This window comes from Ceratotherium simum, chromosome 18 (genome assembly GCF_057802395.1).
Source record: "Ceratotherium simum simum isolate JZ-2026a chromosome 18, ASM5780239v1, whole genome shotgun sequence".
NCBI lineage: Eukaryota > Metazoa > Chordata > Mammalia > Perissodactyla > Rhinocerotidae > Ceratotherium > Ceratotherium simum.
The window spans coordinates 34,276,167-34,299,976 of NC_141917.1; the positions used below are offsets into that span (position 1 = coordinate 34,276,167).

At 37.3% G+C, this 23,810-nt stretch overlaps 1 protein-coding gene across 2 annotated transcripts in view; it reads right to left on the reverse strand.

The window, feature by feature from the left end:
* The window catches only part of OXCT1 (3-oxoacid CoA-transferase 1), a 139,616-nt gene that overhangs the window by 17,819 nt on the left and 97,987 nt on the right, over positions 1-23,810 (reverse strand). For both annotated transcript variants that reach the window (XM_087443237.1, XM_004422775.3), the window contains one exon: positions 6,299-6,388. In XM_087443237.1, the coding sequence (XP_087299363.1) occupies positions 6,299-6,388 (90 nt within the window). The remainder of the gene's footprint in view (positions 1-6,298; positions 6,389-23,810) is intronic.

A 23,810-nucleotide genomic window follows, 5' to 3' on the forward strand; every position in this document is an offset into this window, starting at 1 on the left:
TTATGATTCTTTCTATCCCTTCAGAATCCAGATCTGCTACTGTAATAAAAATAAAATCTAAACCAATTTTAGTAATAGAGCTCTAATTTATGTTCTCTAAAATAGGTACCCAAGCTTTGCTTCTTTCCAATAAATGACAACTATGACTGAATTTGTTTGCTTGTGTGCTCTGGAAGTTATACCCTGAGGACACATTTCTAGTACAAAATACTGAGAACAAAACACTCTCCCTTATATTGTTAGTGGTGATGGGACTTGCCAGACAGAAGTTTAGTAAAAGAAAATGGAGGCCCAGAGGCAGGATACATGGATTCTCGGCTCACTTTTGCTCTTCATTTTCTACTTAACTTCTATCGGAATATTTAACCCCTATGGAATTTGGTTTGTGTGTCTCTGGAAAGGAAACAATAAGACCTTTCTCACAAGAATATTGTAATGATCAAATGGATGTGGTAAATATGTAACTGCTTGGAAAAAGTTAAAAGCTCTGCTCTATATGTTCAAAGTATCATTATGATGTGAAGAATTAATAAGTTCAACAAGTATTTATTGAGTCCTAATGTGCATCAGGCATGATTCTCTTCAGTTATTATGATAGATGGAGCCCCTCCTTGCATGGAACATAAATTCTAGTGTCAAAGGGGGATGAAGGGTCACCAGAAGAGGAGGGACTTCTGTTCTATATAGAGAGCAGTCAGGGAAAGCTTCTCTGGTATTTTGATCAGAGACCTGAGTGAATTGAAGGAGTGAGCCCACGCAGATATATGAGGAAGAACATTGCAGGTATAGAGAATAACAAGTGCAAAGGCCCTGAGGTAGGAGGATGCTTGGAATGTTCCAGAAACTTACAGGAAGAGAGTATGGCTGGAACTCAGTGGGTGAGAGGGAGAATGGTAGTAGATGAAATCAGAAAGGTAGTGAGGTTGGAGTCCACGAACAATGGAGGGTCTTAGAGACAACGGTAAGAACTTTGTACTTGAATCTAAGTGAGACGGGAAGCCATGGAGTGTTTCTGAGCTGAGGAAGAAGTGACATGATCTGATTTATATTTTAAAAAAATCACTCTGGCCACTGTGTGGAAAACAGACCGTGTGTCTGTGCGCATGCGCATTTCCACCCAACTCTTCTCCCTTTGCTCTCTGACAACAAGGACTTAATTGTAAATCCCTCAACACGCACTGCCCTCCTACACCCCAGTGCCCATTCCCTTAACCTGCAACTCTCTAGTCCCTGTCAAACTCTGCCTCATCCTTCAGATCTCCGTGCAAATGCTACATCCCATGGGAGCCCACAAAGGAATTGGGTCCTCGACTCTGTGCACTCTTCTCTGCACACACTTCTATTTTAATTATTGATTTCCAGGACTCCAAATCCATGAGACTGAGCTGCGTAAAGGTAGGACCATATCTTTCCATGTCTTATTTCCTCAGATGCTATCATAGCGTCTGGTACATAGCAGGTCCCCAGTAAATATCTGATGCCTGCATAAACAAGTAAATTAACATACTCATATAAGGTAATTCTACCAAATTTCAAGACAAAGCATCAAAGGATATTCATTTTATTATTCATGTTATCTAGAGGATGAAAGACACTAAGCCAGCAAATTCATAATATGTTGGTTCATTTATATCCGATTGTGTAGAGGTAGGAGTGAGCCAGATAAAAAGGGAAAGGGAACAGAATATGGAAACAGCGAAGAACAGGAAACAACGTGATGCATTTGTGGAGATCCTAGCAGAACTGAAGCCCCGGGAGCAAGGATGAGGGAGGCTGCCGTGGAGCTGATGACAAAAGGCCAGTGCGCTAAAGTGAACTAAGTAGTGTGGACTTAACACAATCCACTTTTAGACTGGCTACTCTGGCAGTGGTGTGCCTGATTACCAGGAAGGAGGGTCAGTCTGGCAGCAAGGGGACTTTTGGGGACAATGCAACAGTGATCCATGCAGATGTGACAAGGACCTAAAGAAGGAGAGCAGAAACGCACAGGAGGGAGCAGATCACAGGGGCACTGTGGACACAGTATTTACAGTGCTTGGTGCAGGGGTGGGGGCGGAAAGTACCCTGGGTGCCTTTCCAGATGGGGGCTGGGAGACCATCACCACCCTACTTGGGCTAAGCACCTGGAAGCAAATTTTTAGGGAAAGTGATGATGATTTCACTTGTGTATGTGTTGCAGTTGAGGTGTCTGTGGAACACCCAGGTGGAGTTGTGAAGTTGTCTCATAAGGAAGAAACACAGTTCTAGAGCTTATCAGAGAATTCCAGTGTGAAATAAGGATTAGGGAGTGACTGAGTGAAAAATAATAATCGGTGCCAAAAATTTAGATAGCACCCAAGAAAGGTGTAGAGGGTGAGAAGAGCAGAGGGCCAAGGCTGGAGTTATGTGGAGTCCTGGCAGGTATCCGCAAAGAAGGGGACAGGGCACCCAGGGATCCAGGGTGGTGCAGCAGCTCTGTAAGCCTCAGCATATGGTTTACAGCTGTGGGTCCAAGGCTGCTGCTGCAGTTAAGCCTTTCTCAGATTGCCAGAGGGGCATAAAGTCAGTCCAATGAAATCAGCTTTAAGGACATGGCTCAAAAATTACACACATCGCAAATGCTCAAATCCCATTGACCCAAACTTGGTCGCACAGAGGCGTCTACACACAAGCAAGTCTGGGAAATGTAGTCTGTCACTGGGCTACTATGTGCCCAAATAGAACTTGGAGGATTCTAATACAGAAGGGAAGACGGGTAGATGGGTACTAAGGGGCACAATGAGATTCTCAGATTGTTTTCCTTTAAGTACTTTGCTGATATCTATCTTACCAAAGCAAGGAGAGCTTTGACTAGGAAAAATAAAAAAAGAGAAATAGGTAATTCTGAAACCTGACGCTTCCAGTGAAGGGCAGGGGTGGGTGGGATGCTGGTGCAGAGGTAGCTCTGGTGAGGATGCAGCATGATATGGTCTGATGAACATAGGCTGACCCAAACTGAAACTCCTAGCTCTGGAGTAAAGAAACTCCTGGACAAGTTTCTTACCTGCCTACATCCCAGTCTTACTTCAGAGGGTCCCTGAGAGGCTAATGAGATTCAGTATGTGCAATGCCACGCACAGGGCCTTGCGCCCAGGAAGGACTCAGACTATTGCTCTTTTCTTTCATTTTCTTCCAAATTTTAGAGGGCAGAAGAAGGATATCAAGAGATGAAAAGAAGCTTAAGAAAGACACCAAAAAACTGTGCCTACTTTGCCATATTGCCCGAAACCCTGATGCCCAAACTTAAATGAAAATCTTGCTACAATGCCAGTTTGACACCAGTGCCTGCCATATGTCTCCAGAAGTAGTTTCAAGGCAGGGGAAACGTTATGATGGTTACTCTAGAGCAGCATTAGTAGTCAGCCAGGTTTCAAATTCCAGAAGCTGCTGGCTGGCTGCAAAGGCTTGCAAGGAAAGAGTTTCCTTTGTCTGATTAAAAGAACAACAAAAAAGCATGAGTTTTAAGGTCAGGTAATGCTATACTGATAAGCTACCTGCATCTGTAACCCTATAGATGAAGAAAAGGAGTAAAAAGAAAGCTGCACCTGAAAACCAGGTGTCAGGTCTACCCACTTACAGAAAAAAAATTAGCAGCACAAGAATCCAAGATGATATTTCTCTTCTCAGGTTTTAATCCTTCATTACAAACTTTTCACTCTTGTGTCTTACAAAACTCTAGGGATTTGTCCCCTAGGCTGTTCACTTCATCATTAAGGCAGCAGAAGTTACCTGGCATTTCTAAAAGAACAGATCATTAACTGGAGAGGCTACCAGAAGTGAAAAACCTCCCTCCTCTATCTCCTTTCCAGCTCCTACCAACTTTTAGCCAGAGCAATAGACGTAGGAATGAAGTGGCGAGGTCCCCATGTTCCCTTAAGCTGGTCCAGTAACTACAGGAGCAACCACATATTCCCATGACCATCGGTAAAAAGTGAAGGCAGCAAGAAGAGAAACTTCTGTTGGTCAGTTTTCAAGGTTAGGTAACTAGTAACTGTGAACAAATCACTATTATTATCTTAATCACAAATACCTATATACTTTTTTTTTGGTGAGGAAGATTTTCCCTGAGCTAATATCTGTGCCAATCTTCCTCTACTTTGTATGTGGGACACTGCCACAGCATGGCTTGATTAGCGGTGTGTATGTCCTCACCTGGGATCTGAACCTGCAAACCCCAGGCCACCAAAGTGGAGCGTGTGAACTTAACCACTATGTCACCGGGCCGGCCCCACGAACATATTTTTTGTTAGTTTATTCAAATGAAAGTATCTAGGAAAAAATACCTAACTCCAGTTCTGGTCTAAAACTCAATGCCAATGTCCCCACTGAGAGAAGAAAAAGAAGAAATGGTAAAAATATTATCTTGCTTCTGTAAAAAGCTTTAATAAGGGATTTCTAATCAGAAGTTCAAAGCACCATTTCTTTTCCTTTATCAGAATTTCCAGCTGGGGAGAAAGAAAAGACTCTGAGAAAAAAAGAGAGAGAATTTGCTAAATAAGGGCCGAATGTTTTGAAAATGAATGCACAAAAATAATCTGAAATGAGTCGGACTTCAGTGCCTATGCATCAACATTAAAGTAACAACAAAAGGAAAGTCAGAAAGAGTTTTCTCCAAACAGACGTTATGTTCCGGAAGAAATTTGGATTTGATTTGCATGCTTGGCATCCTTTTGCCTCTGAAATGAAGTATTTTGGATGCTTTTGCAAAGCATCTCTCAGAAGTCACCTGTGTTTGTTTCATTTCTATTGTTCCATATTTATGCTCCACTGCTCACTTTCCACTGTTTACAAAACAATTTATGATAATTTCATATTTATTACAGTTTTAACAGCAAAACCATTTCATGGCACACATCACTGTAACAGAACTCTCCCATGGGAAGCAAGTCAGATGCAAATCCTCCAGCTCCATGCTCTCCCACAATGCAGCATCACTAAATAAACACAGGGCCAATGAACTACCACTTCTACCCAAATTAGCAGGTCTCAAGGTGGGAATAGGTAGATTTTGTTTTAAAACTAAGAATTGTAAAGAAGGAAGGAGAATGAACAAAGGGCATAGAAAATCAAGTGGATACAACCCAATATCAACTTTACAAATCATCAGATGCCCATGGATTCAGGTCAGGAAAGCAATTAAGCTCAGTTGATTCAAAGATACTAAGTTGGGAACAAGAAAGAAAGGTATACTGATGGTTTTGTAGTTAGAAGACTGGGCTTTGGAGTCAGAGACCCCCAGGTCTAATCTCAGTTCCACTAGTTATGTGACCTCAGGCAAGTTAGTTAATCTCTCTGAAGCTCTGTTTCTGGAACCATAAAAAAATACCTGTATCACATGGGTTTCCCCCACCCCAAAGCCCCAGTAGATAGTTGTACATCATAGTTTCACATCCTTCTAGTTGCTGTACGTGGGACGCGGCCTCAGCATGGCCAGAGAAGCGGTGCGTTGGTGCGCACCCGGGATCCGAACCGGGCCGCCAGCAGTGGAGCGCGTACACTTAACCGCTAAGCCATGGGGCCGGCCCAAAAAATACCTATATCAAGTTCATGGGCTTGTATACACAAACACACACAGAGTGCTTAGTGTACTGTTGGCACATAGTAAGCTCAATATATGGAAGCTATCATTATTGTAGGATGTTAATACCATCATCATCATCATCATTATTATTAAATGTAAACTCCATGAAGTCAATGATTTTTGTCTAGTTTTGGTCATTGCCAAATCCTAGTAGTGCCTAGGACGTAATAGGCACTCAATAAATATTTGATCATTTATCAAAATAAAAGTATAATACTTTTCAGAATAAGGACATTTACCATCACCAAGTCCACCATTTTCTAACACCTTCTCAAAATGGCACCTCACAGCCTTGGTAAGAGATCATATTGTCCATTTGAAAATACTGTTGTTAAAAACTCATATTCTGTTGTATTTTTCATTTTGCACACAGATAGTAACCACTATAATCATCTTTAAACTTGAGTCAACACATCTTCCCTGATACCTTTTCACTGCTTTTGACGACATTATACCTTTTACCTTTAAAGTGTATGTGAGGCAAATAATCAAAGAACAACCTGATGCTTGCTTCATTCAAAGTTAAACAACCATTTAGCTGAATGATAATAAATAACTGCCTTTATTTGTAACATTTCTCTCTAAAATATAAACGCTATCAACTTGAATAAATCAGAGAAAACAATAAAAACCACAGTCACGTGACCTGGTGTACAGGATTTCGCTGTATTGTGAATTTCCAAAAGCAGCACAGGTTACCTTTGCAGAATGCTCCATGGTGACCACCACTTTGGTTTTGGCACTCGACACTAGATCCATAGCACCTCCCATCCCTTTCACCATCTTCCCCTGCAAAACAGAAACAGAAAAAAGTGATTCTCTATCTTTCACTTTAGTATGTGGCAGAACAAAATTAACTTCTAATAAGCCTTTGGAATAATTAATGAGCAAAAAAATCACTGACCTTCATTGCTTAGTACTTGAAGGTTTACAACCTTAATATTTTGTTATTCTATGGTTGAAGGATAAACATTAAGATGCTGCTTTATTAAGTATGGCTAACATTATTTTGTTGATGATATATTAGCAATAAGACAATCAGTGGATAAGAAAAATCTTAAGGACTTTTCCAGAATTCTGGCACATTCATATTATTCTAATAACATGAGATTGAAATCCACATGCCCCTGACATCCATTTCTTTCTTTTTAAACATATAATAGGCACCACTGAGTCTTCAATTACAGACACTTTCTAAAGCTCTCTCTTGGAATTCTTGCAGATTAAAATGCCAGTAGGTAATAGGCTGAGGCACTAATGGTATTTCCCTAGTAATGATTAATATGAAAGGTGGGTCTATATTTCTAAAACTTGGCATTTACCTTGCTTTTAGAAAAATAAACCAAAACAAAATGAAAAATATATTCCTGTTAAGCAAAAACAGAAAATAGAAGCAGAGTTCAGGATCCTTTCACCATTACCATTCTATTTTTGTTCATCTATCCATCTCCTCATTCATTAAACATTTACCAACCACCTTCTATGTGCCACACACTCGGAATAATTCCCACTGTCTATTCTATCTCTCGGTTTACAGAGTTTTGGAAAAAGCAAATGTTTCCAGAGATGATGAAATAAATTCTTACTCAAGTATATTGAAGAGAAATGTCTTCTAACATTGAAACCTACTTAAAATTTTATTTTTTAATCCAAGTCCTCTTGCTGATTTGACAGTAAATTCTCACAAGGGTCTCAGCTCCTTTCCCATACTTTCATAGCTACAAGAAGATTAGGCAACACACTCACTAGACTTTAAAACACGGACTCAAATCCCCTGATTTCAGAAACATTTTAGAGGTCAAGGCAACACAGTGTGAACATCAATTAGATGTGCAGTACGAAAGGAAGGAGCAAGTCATCAGGATGTCTCATGGCTTGGAGCCGGCCACCATGAGGTGGGTAGCAGCCGGCAATGTTTGGGGGGTGGGGAGCAGAAAGGGAGTGGAAGGTACAAAATGAGTCTGTCTTCAGACATGTAAGTTTGAAGTAAATCAGAATATCTATGTGTAAATGTGTAATTTTATACTTCTATATGCCATACCTTCATCCTTAGTAAGCTGCAATTTTAGTAAGTTAGGTACCAGGTCATAATATTTCTGTGGAGAATACTGATATCTTTATGGGACAAAATATGGAAGCAATGAATGTCCATCATAAACTCTAATACAAATGAAGTTTGAGATTTTTGAAGCATCAAAGACACTAAAGTAAATTTTTCAAAACGTCTCGACCTGCTGTGGTAAGAACCTCCAGCCAGTCTCAGCTTCCACACACAGTGTCCTTGGGCAGACCCCAAGGGTGTAAGTGCTAGAAGAATGAAGAATCCAGAGAAAACCGGCAACCAAGGTAGTGTGTGAACAATGCCTTGAATTAAAGAAAAAAATCCCTTGAATTAGAATATACCATAGGCAATTTTGTCCCCTGTGATGCAATGATTACAGGTAAAAGCTTATGATAGCCTCATACTTGAAGCTTGTCCAATTTAGGTGAATCCAATTTACACACTTTAAATCATTGTCAATTATTTAAGAAATATTTATAGAGCACCTACTGGGTACATTCCTGTGCTGGCAGGAATATAAAGAGCTATAAAACATGATAGAAGGACCTTCTCTTTGCTGCTATTAAAAAGAACACTCTTGGATGGTACCGTGGTTAAGTTCACACACTCCGGGGTTCATAGGTTCGGATCCCGGGCGTGGACCAACGCACCACTTGTCAAGCCATGCTGTGGCGGCATCTCATACATAGTTGAGGAAGATGGGCACGGATGTTAGCCCAGGGCCAGTCTTCCTCAGCAAAAAGAGGAGGATTGGCAATTGATGTTAGCTCAGTGCTGATCTTTCTCACCAAAAAAAAAAAAAAAAGAACATTCTTGCTTGACTCAACGTAAATGAACAGCCTTCATCACTCACAGATTCAAGTGGTCTGATAGTTATCCTTAAAGCACATGCCTCAAATTTCAAAGCATTGTTTTGATACTTAAATATTTGTTTCCAAGAGTGAAAAATACACAAGATTAGGTGCAGAACACCTGAGATCTATTAACCCCTGTGTGACATTGGCAAAACATCAAAACTCTGTGAATTTGGGTTCATTATCTAAAAACCAGGAATAAGAATATCTGCTCTATCAAAGAGCTGTTGTGAGGAGAGTATCAGATAATGTACAGAAAACTGTGTAGTAAATAAAGTTTATAAACTGATTGGCTTACATCTTCTTCAGTCAATTCAGTTCAGTCAATTCAGCTTACTGAGTGTCTAGTATGAGCCTAGCATTGTACTGGGTGCTGGTGTTGGAGAGTATCAAAACAGGCTTCTTTTCCTCATAAACTTCAATATCTGGGGGAAGGCAAGTCTCCATGGGTAATTAAAGAGACTTGGACCAAACTTCCTTCCTCTAAAAGAAGCATATCCCACCAATCCCTCCTTCCAAGGTAGAGCTAAGTGCCCGTTCCCTGTGTCCCTGTGTACTATTCAGTATGTAATTCTATCACAGTGAATTTCAACTTTTTTCTTTTCTTTCATCTTTTTTTTTTTGCATTAGAGGTGTTTGGACGAGTGAGTAGACGAATGGATTACACTAACAGAGTTACGTTCAAGTTCTAGCAGAGCACTGACGATGCGACTGCCAACGGTGCCTGCGGAAGCAGGCATGGGAGGAAGAGACCCAGGGGGATTTCACAGAGGAGGTGTTTCACAAAAGTAGTCTGCGAGATGGGAAAGAGAACAGGAGGATCTCCTAATAAAAAGCATTTCTAGCAGGTTAACAGGAAAGCCTTCAAATATTTGGTTTTCCTACTTTTTTCAGTATGTTCACTGTATTGCAAAAAAATAATAAAATGTTTCCCTCCGTTTCAATTCCGAAATGATTTCTGAATCAGAATGAATTACAAAAAAAAAAAACATCATTCTATCTATACCGGCAGAAAAAAACAAGTTATACAAGACATCCTTTCTGATGCAAGTGGGAAATGCATCACCATCCTTCCACCCAGCTTAACAGGTACTCTTTTGGGACCCAATTACTTGCATGTCCAGTCTCCTATTGCAGTTAGGGATGGCCATGTGCCTGAGTTCCAGACAATGGAAGAGAGAGAGGTGCTATCTGTGATTTCCAGGCTCTGGCCCATAAAAACTTCTCACATGCAATCATTCATGCTCTTTCACCTTCTGCAATCTGGATGCTGACATCCAAGGTGAGCTTGGAAGATGGCTGAGCTTCCCTCAGCCTGGGTCCTTAAAGGACCATGTGTGGCAGAGCCCACGTACTTGGAGCCACATTGTGTTGTTCAATATGAGTGAAAAATAAACATATAAGCTGCTAAGCCACTGAAATTGGGAGGCTTTTTGTTACAGCAGCTACTGTGACTAACATATGATGTGGTGTTCAAAGGAGTTCTACAGAAGCCTGAGAATTCAGTGTGGAATTAGAACCAACTGTTACAGCTGCACAACAGAAAGGGGAACTGAGCAATCCTCTCAAGGGGACAGTTTACTACTGCTCCTCGAGGGAGATGACTACACCAGATGCTGTGCTAGGCACTGTACTTCACCTCTATCCAAATGTCTAACACACTGCTTGACATTTTACAGAGATGAGATACAGACCTCACCGCCATCTTCATCTCCCGCCCCCCAAAATCCAACAACCTATTTAACATACAAAACAAGAAGCTGATAAAACAGACTGGTTAAGGAGCTAAAAATATACCTTTAAATAAATCACAAGAGGAAAAGTGATAGTTGGAGAAAAATAGGCCTATAATGAAGAAGAGATTCTGGGCATGATTAAAGCACTGGGCCAGGGTGACATAAAGTGTGACTTTCTTTAAAATCTCATCAGCAAACACACATTTCTTGAATAGTGCAACTTGAGTTCTGGAATGAATTCTGGCTAGTATAATGGAGAGATGATTGCTGGATACTCATTTCACAGCCAACTCATCTTTTTGCACTTAAGCACTGACCCTGACATCAAGTTTGGAAAGAATACTGCAATAAGATGGGCTAGAAATGCTGCATGCTCTATTATGACACAGTTACACAACTTTTCTAAAAAGATACTGACTCAAGTATTATCCTCAATTCACAAATATTTATTCAGGGTCTATTATGAACCAGGCATCAAGATAAGAATTAGGAATAAAAGATGAACATGATCATCTACCTTTTTTCTAGAAAATAGATTGAAACTAAAATCAATATTTTAATTATATTATACTTACTTTGATCCTATTTCCCAATATCAGAATTGTAAAGAAAGTAAAAGAAATTCTGTTAATAAGGCATTAACATTAAAAGACCTCAATGCATCAAAGTACAAATATTAAAGGCACTCCCAAAGAAATGGTAATCCAAGTTCTAAACATGACCTTTGGTGCTGTTTTAAGGTTTGTACAAAAAAACGTAAAATGAACACATTTAAACAGTTCTGTGAAATGATGTTTAAAATAAAATATAAAACAGACTTAAAATCATTCTTGCCATCACCTTTATCATTAGTATAGAAATAGTAACGGCTTATTTCCAAATTTGTTGCCTCAAAATATTCTGGTCTTAAGCAAGAAACAATTTATAATATATAGAAACAATTTTAAATCATTTTTAACTGATGCTATGGGCCCCTCTGGAAAATATGAATCAACTAGAAGTAAAAGGGAAAGACAACTGTAGAGCGATTTATTAATAAAACTAGGGCTTGTTGCTCAATATTAAATACGAGAACATTAAGTACTTACCTCAATCCAAATATAAGCCTCTTTATTTCTGTCTCACTTCCTCATTATTAAAAAATGCTTTAGGGAAAAAAGGGGCCTCTAAAACATGCTCCAAGCTGAAGAGCAGGAGAGAGGGAAACTCAGAAACATAATAACCACATTTGTTTAAACACAAAGAGACAGGTTATCACTCCCTTTTTTAGGCAAAATAAAAGATTTACAACTTGCCTTAGTTTAGCAAAGTTATAACAAAGTTATAGTAGAATATTTCTCTTTTCTGTGTTATACTTTGTATTCAAAACCAAGGAAAATGTGCTTTTCCTTTCAGAGATTAATTGTATTTCCCAGGACCAGTGAATTGATCATGTAAACCAATCAATATGGAACTGGAAATATAATTATAATCTCTATTGCTAGGTAAGTTAACAGAATTGCCTATAACAAATATTAGTTATCAATCATGATATGGGATAAAAAGAAATGCACGTCAAAAAAGCAGTACTTGGATAAACTCAAAATTTCATTTTGGTAAGCTCTTTTGTTCCTGCTCTTTCGGGGACCGTGCTTCAGCAATCATCCCCTGCTCCAGGCTCTCCCTCCTCCTCTCTCTATAGCTCCTCCTGTTGATTCCTCAACGCACTGAAATCCGGTTTCTGCCTTGACCATGCCCTGAAAGGGAGAACTACTCAATCAGCTCTCTATACTTAATCACTTGATTCAATAGACACTTAGTGGGTTTATTTTACCACATTACTGGACCTTTCTACTACATTTTACACTATTTTCCACCAGCTCTTTGAAACTCTCAACTCTTGAGCTTCCACAGTGCAACACCTCCTACCTTGAGGCTTTCAGGCTCCTTCCTAGCGTCCTTCTTACCGCACCACCTTTGTGTGTTGGCCAATGTAAAAGCTCTGTCCTTGGCTTCCTGCTCTTGTCTCTACTTGTTCTCCAAGACTGGACTTCATCTATTCTTATGATATAAACTTACTCTGTCTCTGATGATTCCTAAAGCCATATTTCCGGCTCAGATCTTTCCTCTGAGTTTCAGACTTCAATATCTAAAAGTTGCCCAGTCACCCTGTGGCACAATCTGTTAGCTGATTCCCAAAATCGTTTCCTCTTGCTCCTGGGCATATAGTTAGGCTACATTTTCCAGCCTTCCTTGAAGTTATGGTTAGTTATATGGATAAGTTCTGGCCAATGGAAAGCACGTGAAAGTAATTATAATACTTCCAGGGCTGGACCATAAAACCTTCCAGGAACTTTGCTCCATGTTCTTCCCCCTTCTGCAAACTACACGTTGAAAATTGTGGAGCCATGGGACGAAAGGAATCTTAATCCCCTAATTACTGTACAGAAAAGAGCTGTCTGCCAATCAGGGATATTCACTTGGTTCTATGTGAGTGAGAAATAAAAACTTCTATTACATTATCTTAAATTAATTATTACATGCCTCAGCTCAGTATGGTCCAAATTAAATTAAGCATCTTTATCATGGCAAATCTCATCTGCCCACTAATTTCCCATCTCAGTTAGTGGCCAACCATCCACCTCAAGGTCCAAATCATAAACTTAATCAGAAATTTCCTTATCTCTTGCCTCTCCTTCATTATCTATATATAATCAATCCATGTTTCAATCACTAAGAACTCCAATTTTCCCAATATTTCTTGAACTTGACCTTTTCTTGCCCTAAGATCATTATGATTTCTCCCTAGAGTGCTGTAACAACATCCCTACTAATCAACCTAGGTTCAGCTTTGTGCCTCTCAAATCTTTCCAAACCCCAGCCATGAAAATAATCTCTGTAAAATGAGCATCTTGTGTCATTCCTCTGCTTAAAACCTTTCACTATTCCCCAGTGCTTCAGGGTAAAGTCCAAGCACCTCAGTCTGGCACAAAAGGCCTGTGACAACCTGGCCTCGATCCTCCTCATTTCCACACTCCTCAGTTCCCATTTCTATGCCTTGAAGTGAGTTGCCTGTACACAGCATATGGCTCCACACTATGCTGTAAGGTCCCATCCTCATTCTATCAAGTGTTCTCCAGCTCACTCTTGATGTGTCAAATCACGATTACTTCTTTGAGAAAGTGTTCAAATGCCTCTGTCCCACACCATCAACAAGATTACATTAGGGACCTCTCTTGGGTACTCTCACAGCATCCTTGTTTATCCCCATTTTAGAATTTGCCACATGACCTGCATTAAGATCAGGGCTGGCCTTCCACTGGCAGGTAGTGGCAGTGCCACACAGATAGTTATAATTGAAATTCTTCCTCACAAGAGGAACACTACACCCTCTCTAACCAACCTCCTCCCCCCACATCCAGCAACTTAAAACATAAAAGCCGGCCTCCAAGACCCTATCCAGCTATGACTACCATCTGTTCCAATTGATCGCATCTAATCTGATTAATCAGCACTTGTGCACTAAAGAAATCAATTAACTTTATTTCAAACAGAAAAAACCAGCTCCGTTCCAGGGTAAAAACTACACTGATTCTCTCATTTTTTAAAAGTATAAATATCCTTCAATAGTGTCTCCATAGTTCACTTATGAAACCTCATCACTCCAACCTCATCACTCCAAGTAAAGAAAAAAAATCCCAATGCATATAAAATCGACTGTAGGTCATTAACTCCACTTTTGTAAAGGAAATTAATAAGCCCTTATTAAGTGAATAGTTATAAGTATCAAATTTGTATTTTCTTTTCCTAAGGGACAATCAATGTGTGACTAAATTTCTTTTGGTTATAAATGAGGTACTTTGGGTAGGTTAACTTCTTTGTACAAGGTCAGATAGACTAACACTCTGATGTCTCTATTTGCTGGGTTAATAAAATGGAAAACAGGAGAAAAACTCTGTGTTATTCTTAGCTCTGTTTTGAAGCAGTAGTTTCAGTTTTCACAGAGTCTATTCATAATTCTACAGAGAGGAAAACAAACATCAAACAATCTGGCTGAGTTCACCTTGTTTTATCAGGCCTCCTACAGAAGACATCGATGGAAAGAGTGGGAGCAAGTGCTCAAGATATAAGGATAGAAAGAAGGGGATTTGTTTTTATTTAAAATGATTAAGCATTCTTACATTATAAGTAAGTTATTTAATTGAGTTTATGAAATACAACTAAGCATTGGAGCTCTGGTCCTGTACATTATCCAGAAATAGAATAAGTACAATATTTAAAAGTCCAAGGATAAGTTATTTTGTGCATTAACAACCTCTTCCTTCCATTGGGTCACTGAGAGAAACATGTTAGAATCATATGCAATTGCCCACATGTGGCCATGTGTAACCTACAAACACAGGAATTTCATATGGTTGGTTCAAACTCATGTTCTAATGGCGGGAAAACAGATCCCATTTACTATCACACAGAATTTTTTTAAAGGCTTATATTATTTTTAGGAGATCCCTAGATAATCACAACAAAAATGACAGCTAAAATACAAGTGGAAAGGTAACAACTAATCATTTTTATGTGTCTGTGTTACTAAAATATCTCAACCCCCTCAACAACTCATTCACATGGAATATGAAATTATTACTATTTCTTTTAGAAACAAGAAATAGTCATTCTCAGAAATTTTATTTTCTGATTCCTCAAAGAGGGTGTGGGTTGGTTGGGAGGAAGGGGAAGGATGTGACAACTAGAACCATGGGCAGAAGCACACTTTCTCCATCACCTCCACCCACTGTCAGCAAAGCTCTGAGCACAATTACAGAATTATTGTCATTACACTGCCATCTTTGACAGCTGGATGGAATTTTCAGAGAGAGACACAGTGACTGAAAGAACATTATTAAGGAATACATTGAAATCATTACCAGTGTTTTTATCCACAGCAGAAAAGAGTAAAAATAATGTAGATGATTAAAAAAAGCACACACTTAACAGCAATTGTGAAAGAGCATGCTATATATACTAAATGTAGGTGTCTTATTAAACAAGTATTAGAGGGTTAGGTGGAAGAACATAAAACTGTTTTGATTCTACACCAAATTAGTAAGTACTCTGTTTACTCCCAAGATGTACTCTAGATTTGGCTGATAACCCAGTTTAATGACTACTAAGTACCTACTGGGACTTAATAACTATGAACGTTCATGGTGAATTGATAACCTTTTGGTCACTGTTGAAGAATCTTTCAACTTTTTTCCTCTTGTGCAAATCCTAATCTGTAAAATGGAGACCCGGTGCCTCTCACATGTGAAGACAGGTCTCACCTTTGCTTTGCTGAGAAAGCATACCAGACTTTCGGGACTAGGAGAACCATGGGCAATGTCATCTCACAGAGATTTAGATCCAGGTACCAGTGTGAGGTCTGAGCCCCAAGAGGGAGATGCATATTATCTTTGTGAGAATGACCCACCTCGGGGAGCAACATAGAATGCTAAGGAGCCATGCCACTGTGGGCGGGTCCTAACATTACAGGCATTGGATGATTTTAGAAATCAAAAACATAATTTCTCCTTTGAATATCCTGGAACTGAAAGTGTATAGAAGGTAAAATAGCTCCTCTTCAAACTAGGGATGGCTCCTCTTCGACTGGGGAGAATGAGGTGGAAACGACAAACTTTTTCAAACACCGAAACAGGTTAAAAGAATTACTTGGGGGAATTTGCCATAAAGTTAATATTTTTGAAAGATACAGAAAGGTAAATTGAGAGAGCATTAATTTTTACCTTATCTTTTCATGTCAACTATGCCAGAGCAAGCTCTTGGATGGAAAAAAAAAAAAAAAAAAGAGAGAGAGAGAGATGATGCTGGGAATAAAAATGAAAAGTGAAGTGTCTTTAGAGAAAAGAAACAAAAAAAATCTTTTTGGTGAAGATTTTGGTAATGTAGAAATCAAAATACTGAGAATAGAATGAAAAAATAAAAGATATTCTTTTAAAGTAAAATACAAAGAAAGATCAGAAGAGTTAGAAATATTTATAAACATATAAACTTTAACTCATTTCTTGATATGCCAGTGTTTTAACTCCTTAAACTTCATAGGTGACTTTTTAAGTTTCTGGTCTTGATGGTTTCAACAATTTATCTTTAATCGTCCATAATATCTAAGATGGATGTTCCACACATGACAAAACAGCAGTAAAAATCAATGTTTGAGTAAAAAAATTTGATTATATCAAATCCATTTTATATGGAGCCCAAGTTGAGGTATGTTTTAAATCTAGTACATTCTCAGGTGAGAAGCAAGAGTTGCAGTGAGAAGAATTTTATTCCTTTTACTGCTAAAACACCCTGTGGCAAATTTGATTTCATTCACATTCATCTGGGACTCAAGCATTGCAAATACTTAGAGCTGGGGTGTATTTGCTAAAAATTAACGATTTTTATTCCCAAGAACGCCATTTTTAATCCCACTGTTTAGAAGGAAATGCATTCTCTGGATAATCACACCTTGAGACATAGCTAATCAGGAAGGAATTACTTTTTTTCTTTAACCTCAGTGAGCAGATCTAAAATGGAAAGTTGTTTATTTTTATTATTCAAAACTGAATGAATGTGGGTTAGCATGCATGTATACATTACTTAGTTCTATTCACTGAGAGGACTAGAAGAAATGACATCCAAGTAGCAACAAGCACAACTAACACCCAGATCTTAGTTTCAAAACCATTCTCAAATAAAAGAAACCGGGGATCCTTGGAGAAACAGCTGATTCTAGGGGCAAGAAAAATATAAGATGAGCATCTTGTAGTAACAGAAGGTAAGGAAGTACTCAACGAAAAAGTAAAAGAATGGAAGTGTACAGGAGCCAACCTGAAAGAGCTTCCAATGGCCATAGCTGGAACAATTTGAGCATGAAAATAAATAACACGGTATTGGATTACAACTCAAAGTATAAAATATACATGAGTCCATACTGCTATAAACAAATGACTGAATAAATAAATGGTAGAGGAGAGACAAATCTTCTCCCTGGAAGAACTGGAGAAAATATATAATATCCCCCCCTAAGAGACCTTTGAGAGTGGGCTGAATCTATTGACTTGCTTCTGAAGAATAAAGTAGGGAAAGGAAAATTAGTGACTTGATAGTGAACAAATCTGGTAAACACTACCTTAATAACATGATAAAGGTTAATGTCAACAGTGATGTCACGCAGATATCCTGTGCTTCCTAAAAAGATGCGAAAAGGAAGACACTTTACCTTTATAGTATTCTTTCCAAAAACTCATAACCCCAGTGTAATCATAAGAAAAACATCAGACAAACACAGACTGCGGCACATTCTATAGGACATCTAGCCAGTATTTTCAAGACTATCCAAGTCATGAAAAACAAGGAAAGACTGAGAAACTGTCACAGATTAGAGAAGACTAGGGAGATATGACTACTAAATGCAATGTGGTACTCTGAATTGGATCCCAGAAAGGAAAAAGGGCATTAATGGAGAAACTGATAAAGTCCAAATAGAGTCTGGAGTTTATTAATTAATAGTATTATACTTGTAGACTTATACACTGAAAACTACAAAAAATTGACAAAAGAAATTTTTAAAGGCACAAATAAATGGAAAGACATTCTGTGATCATGGATTTAAAGACTTAATATTGTTAAAATGTCCATAATACCCAAAGTGATCTACAGATTCAAAGCCTTTCTTATCAAAATTCCAATGGCAATTTTTTTTACAGAAATAGAAAAAAAAATCCTAAAATTTATATGGAACCAAAAAAGACCCTGAATAGTCAAAACAATCTAGAGAAAGAAGAACAAAGCTGGAGGCTTCATACTTCCTGATTTCAAAATATATTACAAAGCTACAGTAATTAAAACACTATGAAAGGGCCGGCCCCGTGGCTTAGTGGTTAAGTGCGTGCGCTCCGCTGCTGGCGGCCCGGGTTCGGATCCCGGGCGCGCATTGACTCACGGCTTCTCCGGCCATGCTAAGGCCGCGTCCCACATACATCAACTAGAAGGATGTGCAACTATGACATACGACTATCTACTGGGGCTTTGGGGGAGAAAAATAAATAAATAAAAATTATAAAAAAAAAAAAAAAAAACACTATGAAACTGGTATAAAAACACAGAGATATAGACCAACGGAGCAGAATAGACAGCCCAGAAATAAATCCAAGCATACACAGTCTACTGCTCTTCAACACGGGTGCCAAGAATACACAATGGGGAAAAGGTAGTCTCTTCAACAAATGTTTCTGGGAAAACTAGATATCCACATACAAAGGAATAAATTGGACCCTTATCTTACACCATACACAAAAATCAACTCAAAATGGATTAAAGATTTAAACACAAGACCTGAAACTGTAAAAACTTAGGATGAAAACATTTCTTCCCTTAGAAGAAAAACATAGGGGAAAACCTTCTGGACATTGGTCGCAATAATGATTTCTTGGATATGACAACAAAAGCACAGGCACAAGAGCAAAAATAGACATGTGGAACTACATCAAACTAAAAAGCTTCTACACAGCAAAGGGAACAATTAACAAAATAAAAAACAACTTAAGGAATGGGAGAAAATACTTGCAAACTAAGCACCTGATGGGGGTTAATATCCAAATATATAAGGAACTCCTACAACTCAATAGCAAAAAATCAAATAACCCAACTAAAAAATGGGCAAAAGTCTTGAATAGCCATTTCTCCAAAGAAAACATACAAATGGCCATCAAGTATATGAAAAGATGCTCATCATCAATAATCATCAAGGAAATGCAAATCAAAAACAAAGTGAAGTATCACCTCATAGCTAACAGGGTAGCTATTATGAAAAAACAAAAGATAAGTGCTGACAAGGATGTGAAGAAATTAGAACTCTTGTACACTGTTGGTAGAAATGTAAAATGGTGCAGGTGCTATGGAAAACAGTATGGAAGTTCCTCAAAAAACTAAAAATAAAATGACCATATGATCCAGCAATCCTACTCTTGACTGTATATCTGAAAGAACTGAAGTCAGGATCTCAAAGAGATATTAGCACTCCCATGTTCACTGCAGCATTATTCACAATAACCAAGATGTAGAAACAACCTAAATGCCCACTGACATACAAATGGATAAATAAAATGTGGTATATACATACAATGGAATATTATTCAGCCTATGAAAAGAAGGAAATCCTGCCATATGTGACAACAGGGATGAATCTAGAGGACATTATACTAAGTGAAAAAAACCATCACAGAAGGACAAATACTGCATGATTTCACTTATGTGAAGTATCTAAATAGTCAAACTCACAGAAGCAGAGTAGTATTGTGGTTGCCAGGGGATGGGGGGAGTGGGAAATGGGGAGTTGTTCAATGCGTATAAAGTTTCAGTTTTACAAGGTAAGTTCTAGAGATCTGCTGTACAACATAGTGACCATAGGTAACAATACTGCATTGTACACTTAAAAATTTGTTAAGAGGGTAGATCTCGTGTTAAGTGTTCTTATTACAATTTAAAAAAAAAAGATAATTAACAGCACCCGCCCCCCATATAGTAATGTACCAATTTGTGTTTCTTACTTTTGACAAATGTTCCACAGTAATATAAGATTGTAACAATGAGGGAAATTGGGTGTGGGGCATATGAAAACTCTTTATACTATCTCTGTAACTTTTCTGTAAATCTAGAATTATTCCAAAATACAAAGTTTATTTTTTTAAAAACTCTATATGGCTTGTTCCTATGGTTTTTGTTTTCATCAAAACAAAGATTGGTTCTCAGATTTCCCTCTGTGAGGGCCTCTCCTAATAACTCTGTAACCCTGTTGCTAAAAGACTTCACAAAATCTAACTCTCCTAAAATAAGTAAATTTATGACAGTTGAATGAATCTATGAATGCATATATTCAAATAAAATGAATTTGCTTTCAGTTATGATTGTTTTCTTACAGCAACTGAACTTTATCCCATTGTAGAATCCACCATTTACCAATGCCAAGTACACGAGCAAAACAGAAAGTCCCAAGTTAGTACCTGAATAAAGAATAAGAAAGGTAATTCTGAGAACTGCATATGTGGGGTTTTCTTTGTTTTTTGTTTTATTTTCCCAATAATAAACTTTACCACCCAAGTCACTATTATTTTGATACGCCTGGCCCGATGCTAGACAGCTTAGATTTCAGATAGAGCGCTTAAGGAAAAAAAGAAAATCAAATGTGGTAACGAGGACCATTTAAACCAATGTTCTGCAACCATATTACAAGTTTGAAAAAATTAGGCATACGGACTGGACCTTTGTTCTACGACAGATAATGTACCATTTCTATTTTTTATTATTGTTATTTCATTTTTCTTGTTATGCTTTACTTTTTCCATGCTGAGCATCTTTTAATAAACTCAATTTTATGAAGATAAATCCTCATTACCTAAACAGTACTTGCAGAAAATAAGTAGATATAATAAGCTTTCCTTTACAAAAAGAGAAAATACAACAAGGAAAAATTAAATAAATTACCTAAAGCTATAGAAGTCCGAAAAAGAATTGGATGAAGTCTCTCCCTAGCTTCCAGAAAGAGATAATTGAATCCCCACAGAAGATGCTTCCTATTTTAAAATGTCCATTATGTTGAACTTATTGCACCATTTTTCTTTCTTATTGCTCCTGATCTGTTGGATGGTGTTAATTAATTTAGTTAAGAGGGAGACAGCAAGCCTGGAAATGCCCTATGTAGCTTCAGTTTAGACAACTTCTAAAAATGCAGTCAGATCCTTTAGGACTAAAATTACAAAACTTTCCAATGTGCTCATAAACAAACCACGCATCTTTAACCAACCTGAAAGCCATGATTTAAGAAAATTAAATTTACTAAAAACTACATGATTATAAGCAGAAGTTATGTTCAGAATGGAAATATGTTAGCTGATAAAGCTTCGAAGTGCCAGAATAATAAGTTTATTTTTCATAAAGTTCTGGCAGTAAGAAAAATGTATTTTTTAAGAGGGCTATTTCCATATTGTTTGTGAATTAGGTTTTCACGGTCTGATTATTTAGATGATATGCTTATTTGTTCTTCATTCTAATGTACATTTTTTTGGCACTTTATCATTTGATAATAAGTACATGATCTGTACCAGAAGGTGATGGTTCCAAAAACAGAAGATAAGACCCAAATCATAGTACCAACTCACCATCAGAAATTCCCTTATGCAGTACTGTTAATGTTCTAGCCTATAATATGTAAAACAGATCACGAGTGGCTAAAACATGTCAAATCTCACATACTTGAGTTAAAGCTTATGAGCCTCCCTTAAAGGAGTCTGTGTCAGGCCATTGTGCAAAACATATTTACTATTTTTATGCACAACTATAACAAGATTGGTAATCTGGTCTTCCCTGCAAAATTTTATTTAGAAATTGGTATTTATACAGCTAAATATGGATAATCTGAAAAAAAACATATGTATGGAATATCTTAGTCTCTAATAATTCTCTATAAATGAAGTATTATTACAAATAGTCCAATGATCTACTTGAGTTACCAAGTGGTAAGATGGGCAATGTTGAATTTATTGGATACAATAAAGTTCAAAAACTCTATCTGCCTTTTGCTTAGGAAAATTCCACCATACTAACTGAGGAGGGAAAAGAAAGGAGAGGGAAAAGAAAGGAGAGGGAAAGCTAACTGTAAAATACTGATGATTTTGCCTGGCATTCTATTTAGACAGTGAAGGTCTGGAAAGAGGGTAAGATGGGAGACAGGAAACTGATGTTCACTCAGCTCAATCCCATATGCCTCTCATAATGTGAATTTATCAAGATAACTCTAGGGTTTAAAGATACATGTCGCCATACCATATGACCCCAAATGGAAACCAACTGCTCTATCTGGTTCTTAACAACAATAACCAAGATCTGACCTAGCACTATTCTGAGGGTCTTAACAATACACATCCCAGTGTTAACATGATCAAATGCCGGAATTCCTTCACCATCGCCACACCACATGCATTATGCTGGTAAGGAATGCAAGCAAGCTAGTAGTGCCAGTTGCACAGTTTCTGCAAATAATAAAAGCATTTAAAGGCTTCCATTTTTTTCTGAGCGTAATTTGAATTGTATTTCACAAGCTTTGACATAAAATTCTTATTTTCATTAATTTCTAGGTAATTTATAATTTCAGTCTTTATTTCTTTTTTGATTCAATGCCCTGTGGGGAAACAATATGTGATAGATTTTATGGGTTTTCCAACCTTTAACAGAGAAGTAAAACACACTTTGAATGATGTGATTCATAATTTGAATAACGTGATTTTCACCTTAGGGTTGACTTTTAGAGGCTAACTCTCAGTAAAATAACTCTCTGCATTTTAAAATCTTTAGATTACCAAAGACTCAGTTATTTAATGTAGATGATTTATAGGTCTCATAACTTTCAGAATGGTGGAACTGGTATGAAAATTTTGAAATTATACCACCCCTCAACTATTTATTTTTCTAAGTATTCAAATTTTCCATTATATCTTCAGCATCTTCAGAAATGTGTAAATCCACAGCTTGAAAATTAAAACAAAATTTTTAGTTGGGTTCACTTAGGATTTATTGAGTTTAAGACCTTAATTTAATAGATTAGCCCTGCACTGTCCAATAAGGTAGACTAGCCACATGTGGCTATATTAATTTGAATTAAGTAAAATTTAAAAATTCTGTTCTTCAGTCACACTAGCCACATTTCAAGGGCTCAAAAGACACATGTGGTTTGTGCTACCATATTGTACAAAGCACATACAGAACATTTCTATCATTACAGCAAGTTTTTTTGGACAGCACTGGATTAGATCAAAGGAGAGAAAAGTAGTTTGTATAAGATTGCAATTTGCTAGTAGCAAAGCTAAAACTAGAATTCAAGGCTTTTAAATTCTACTCTTATTTCCTTTCTACTAAACCACACTGTCCCTAAGAACTAATAAATAAAGTAAAGGATTTGAAAACAACAAGCAACAAGCTGAATCTAATATAAAATTATCTTATCTCCACGTAAAATTTAGAAAAAAGAATCATGTACTTGGCCACCAAGAAAACCTAATAAATTCCAAAAAACAGTATAAGAATAACTCCTCCAAACCTTTGAAATCTAAAGAAAAAAAATTCCATTCTTCTAAAAAATATTGAATCAAAACAGAAATTACAAATTACCTAGAAGTTAATGAAAATAAGAACATATGTCAAAATTTATAAAATATAATTAAAATTAAACTCAAAAAATGGAGAACCCTAAACATTTTTATTACTAAAAGAGAAAGATTCAAAATAAAGTAAGCATTCAATTTATAAATCTAGAACTAGTGTAACCTAAAAGAGAAGATAAATAATGAAAATAAAGAATAAAATTAATAAATTATATATTCTTTAAAGTAGACCTGATTAATTTAAAAATAGACAAATTTCTTGCAAGCCTAAATAAAAGAAAAGAGAGAAAATAAACATCTACAGAATTAGGAATAAAAAGTAGACACAATAATAGTTTTTGAGGATATTAAAGAAATTTTATAAGACTATTACATGTTGTTTTGGAC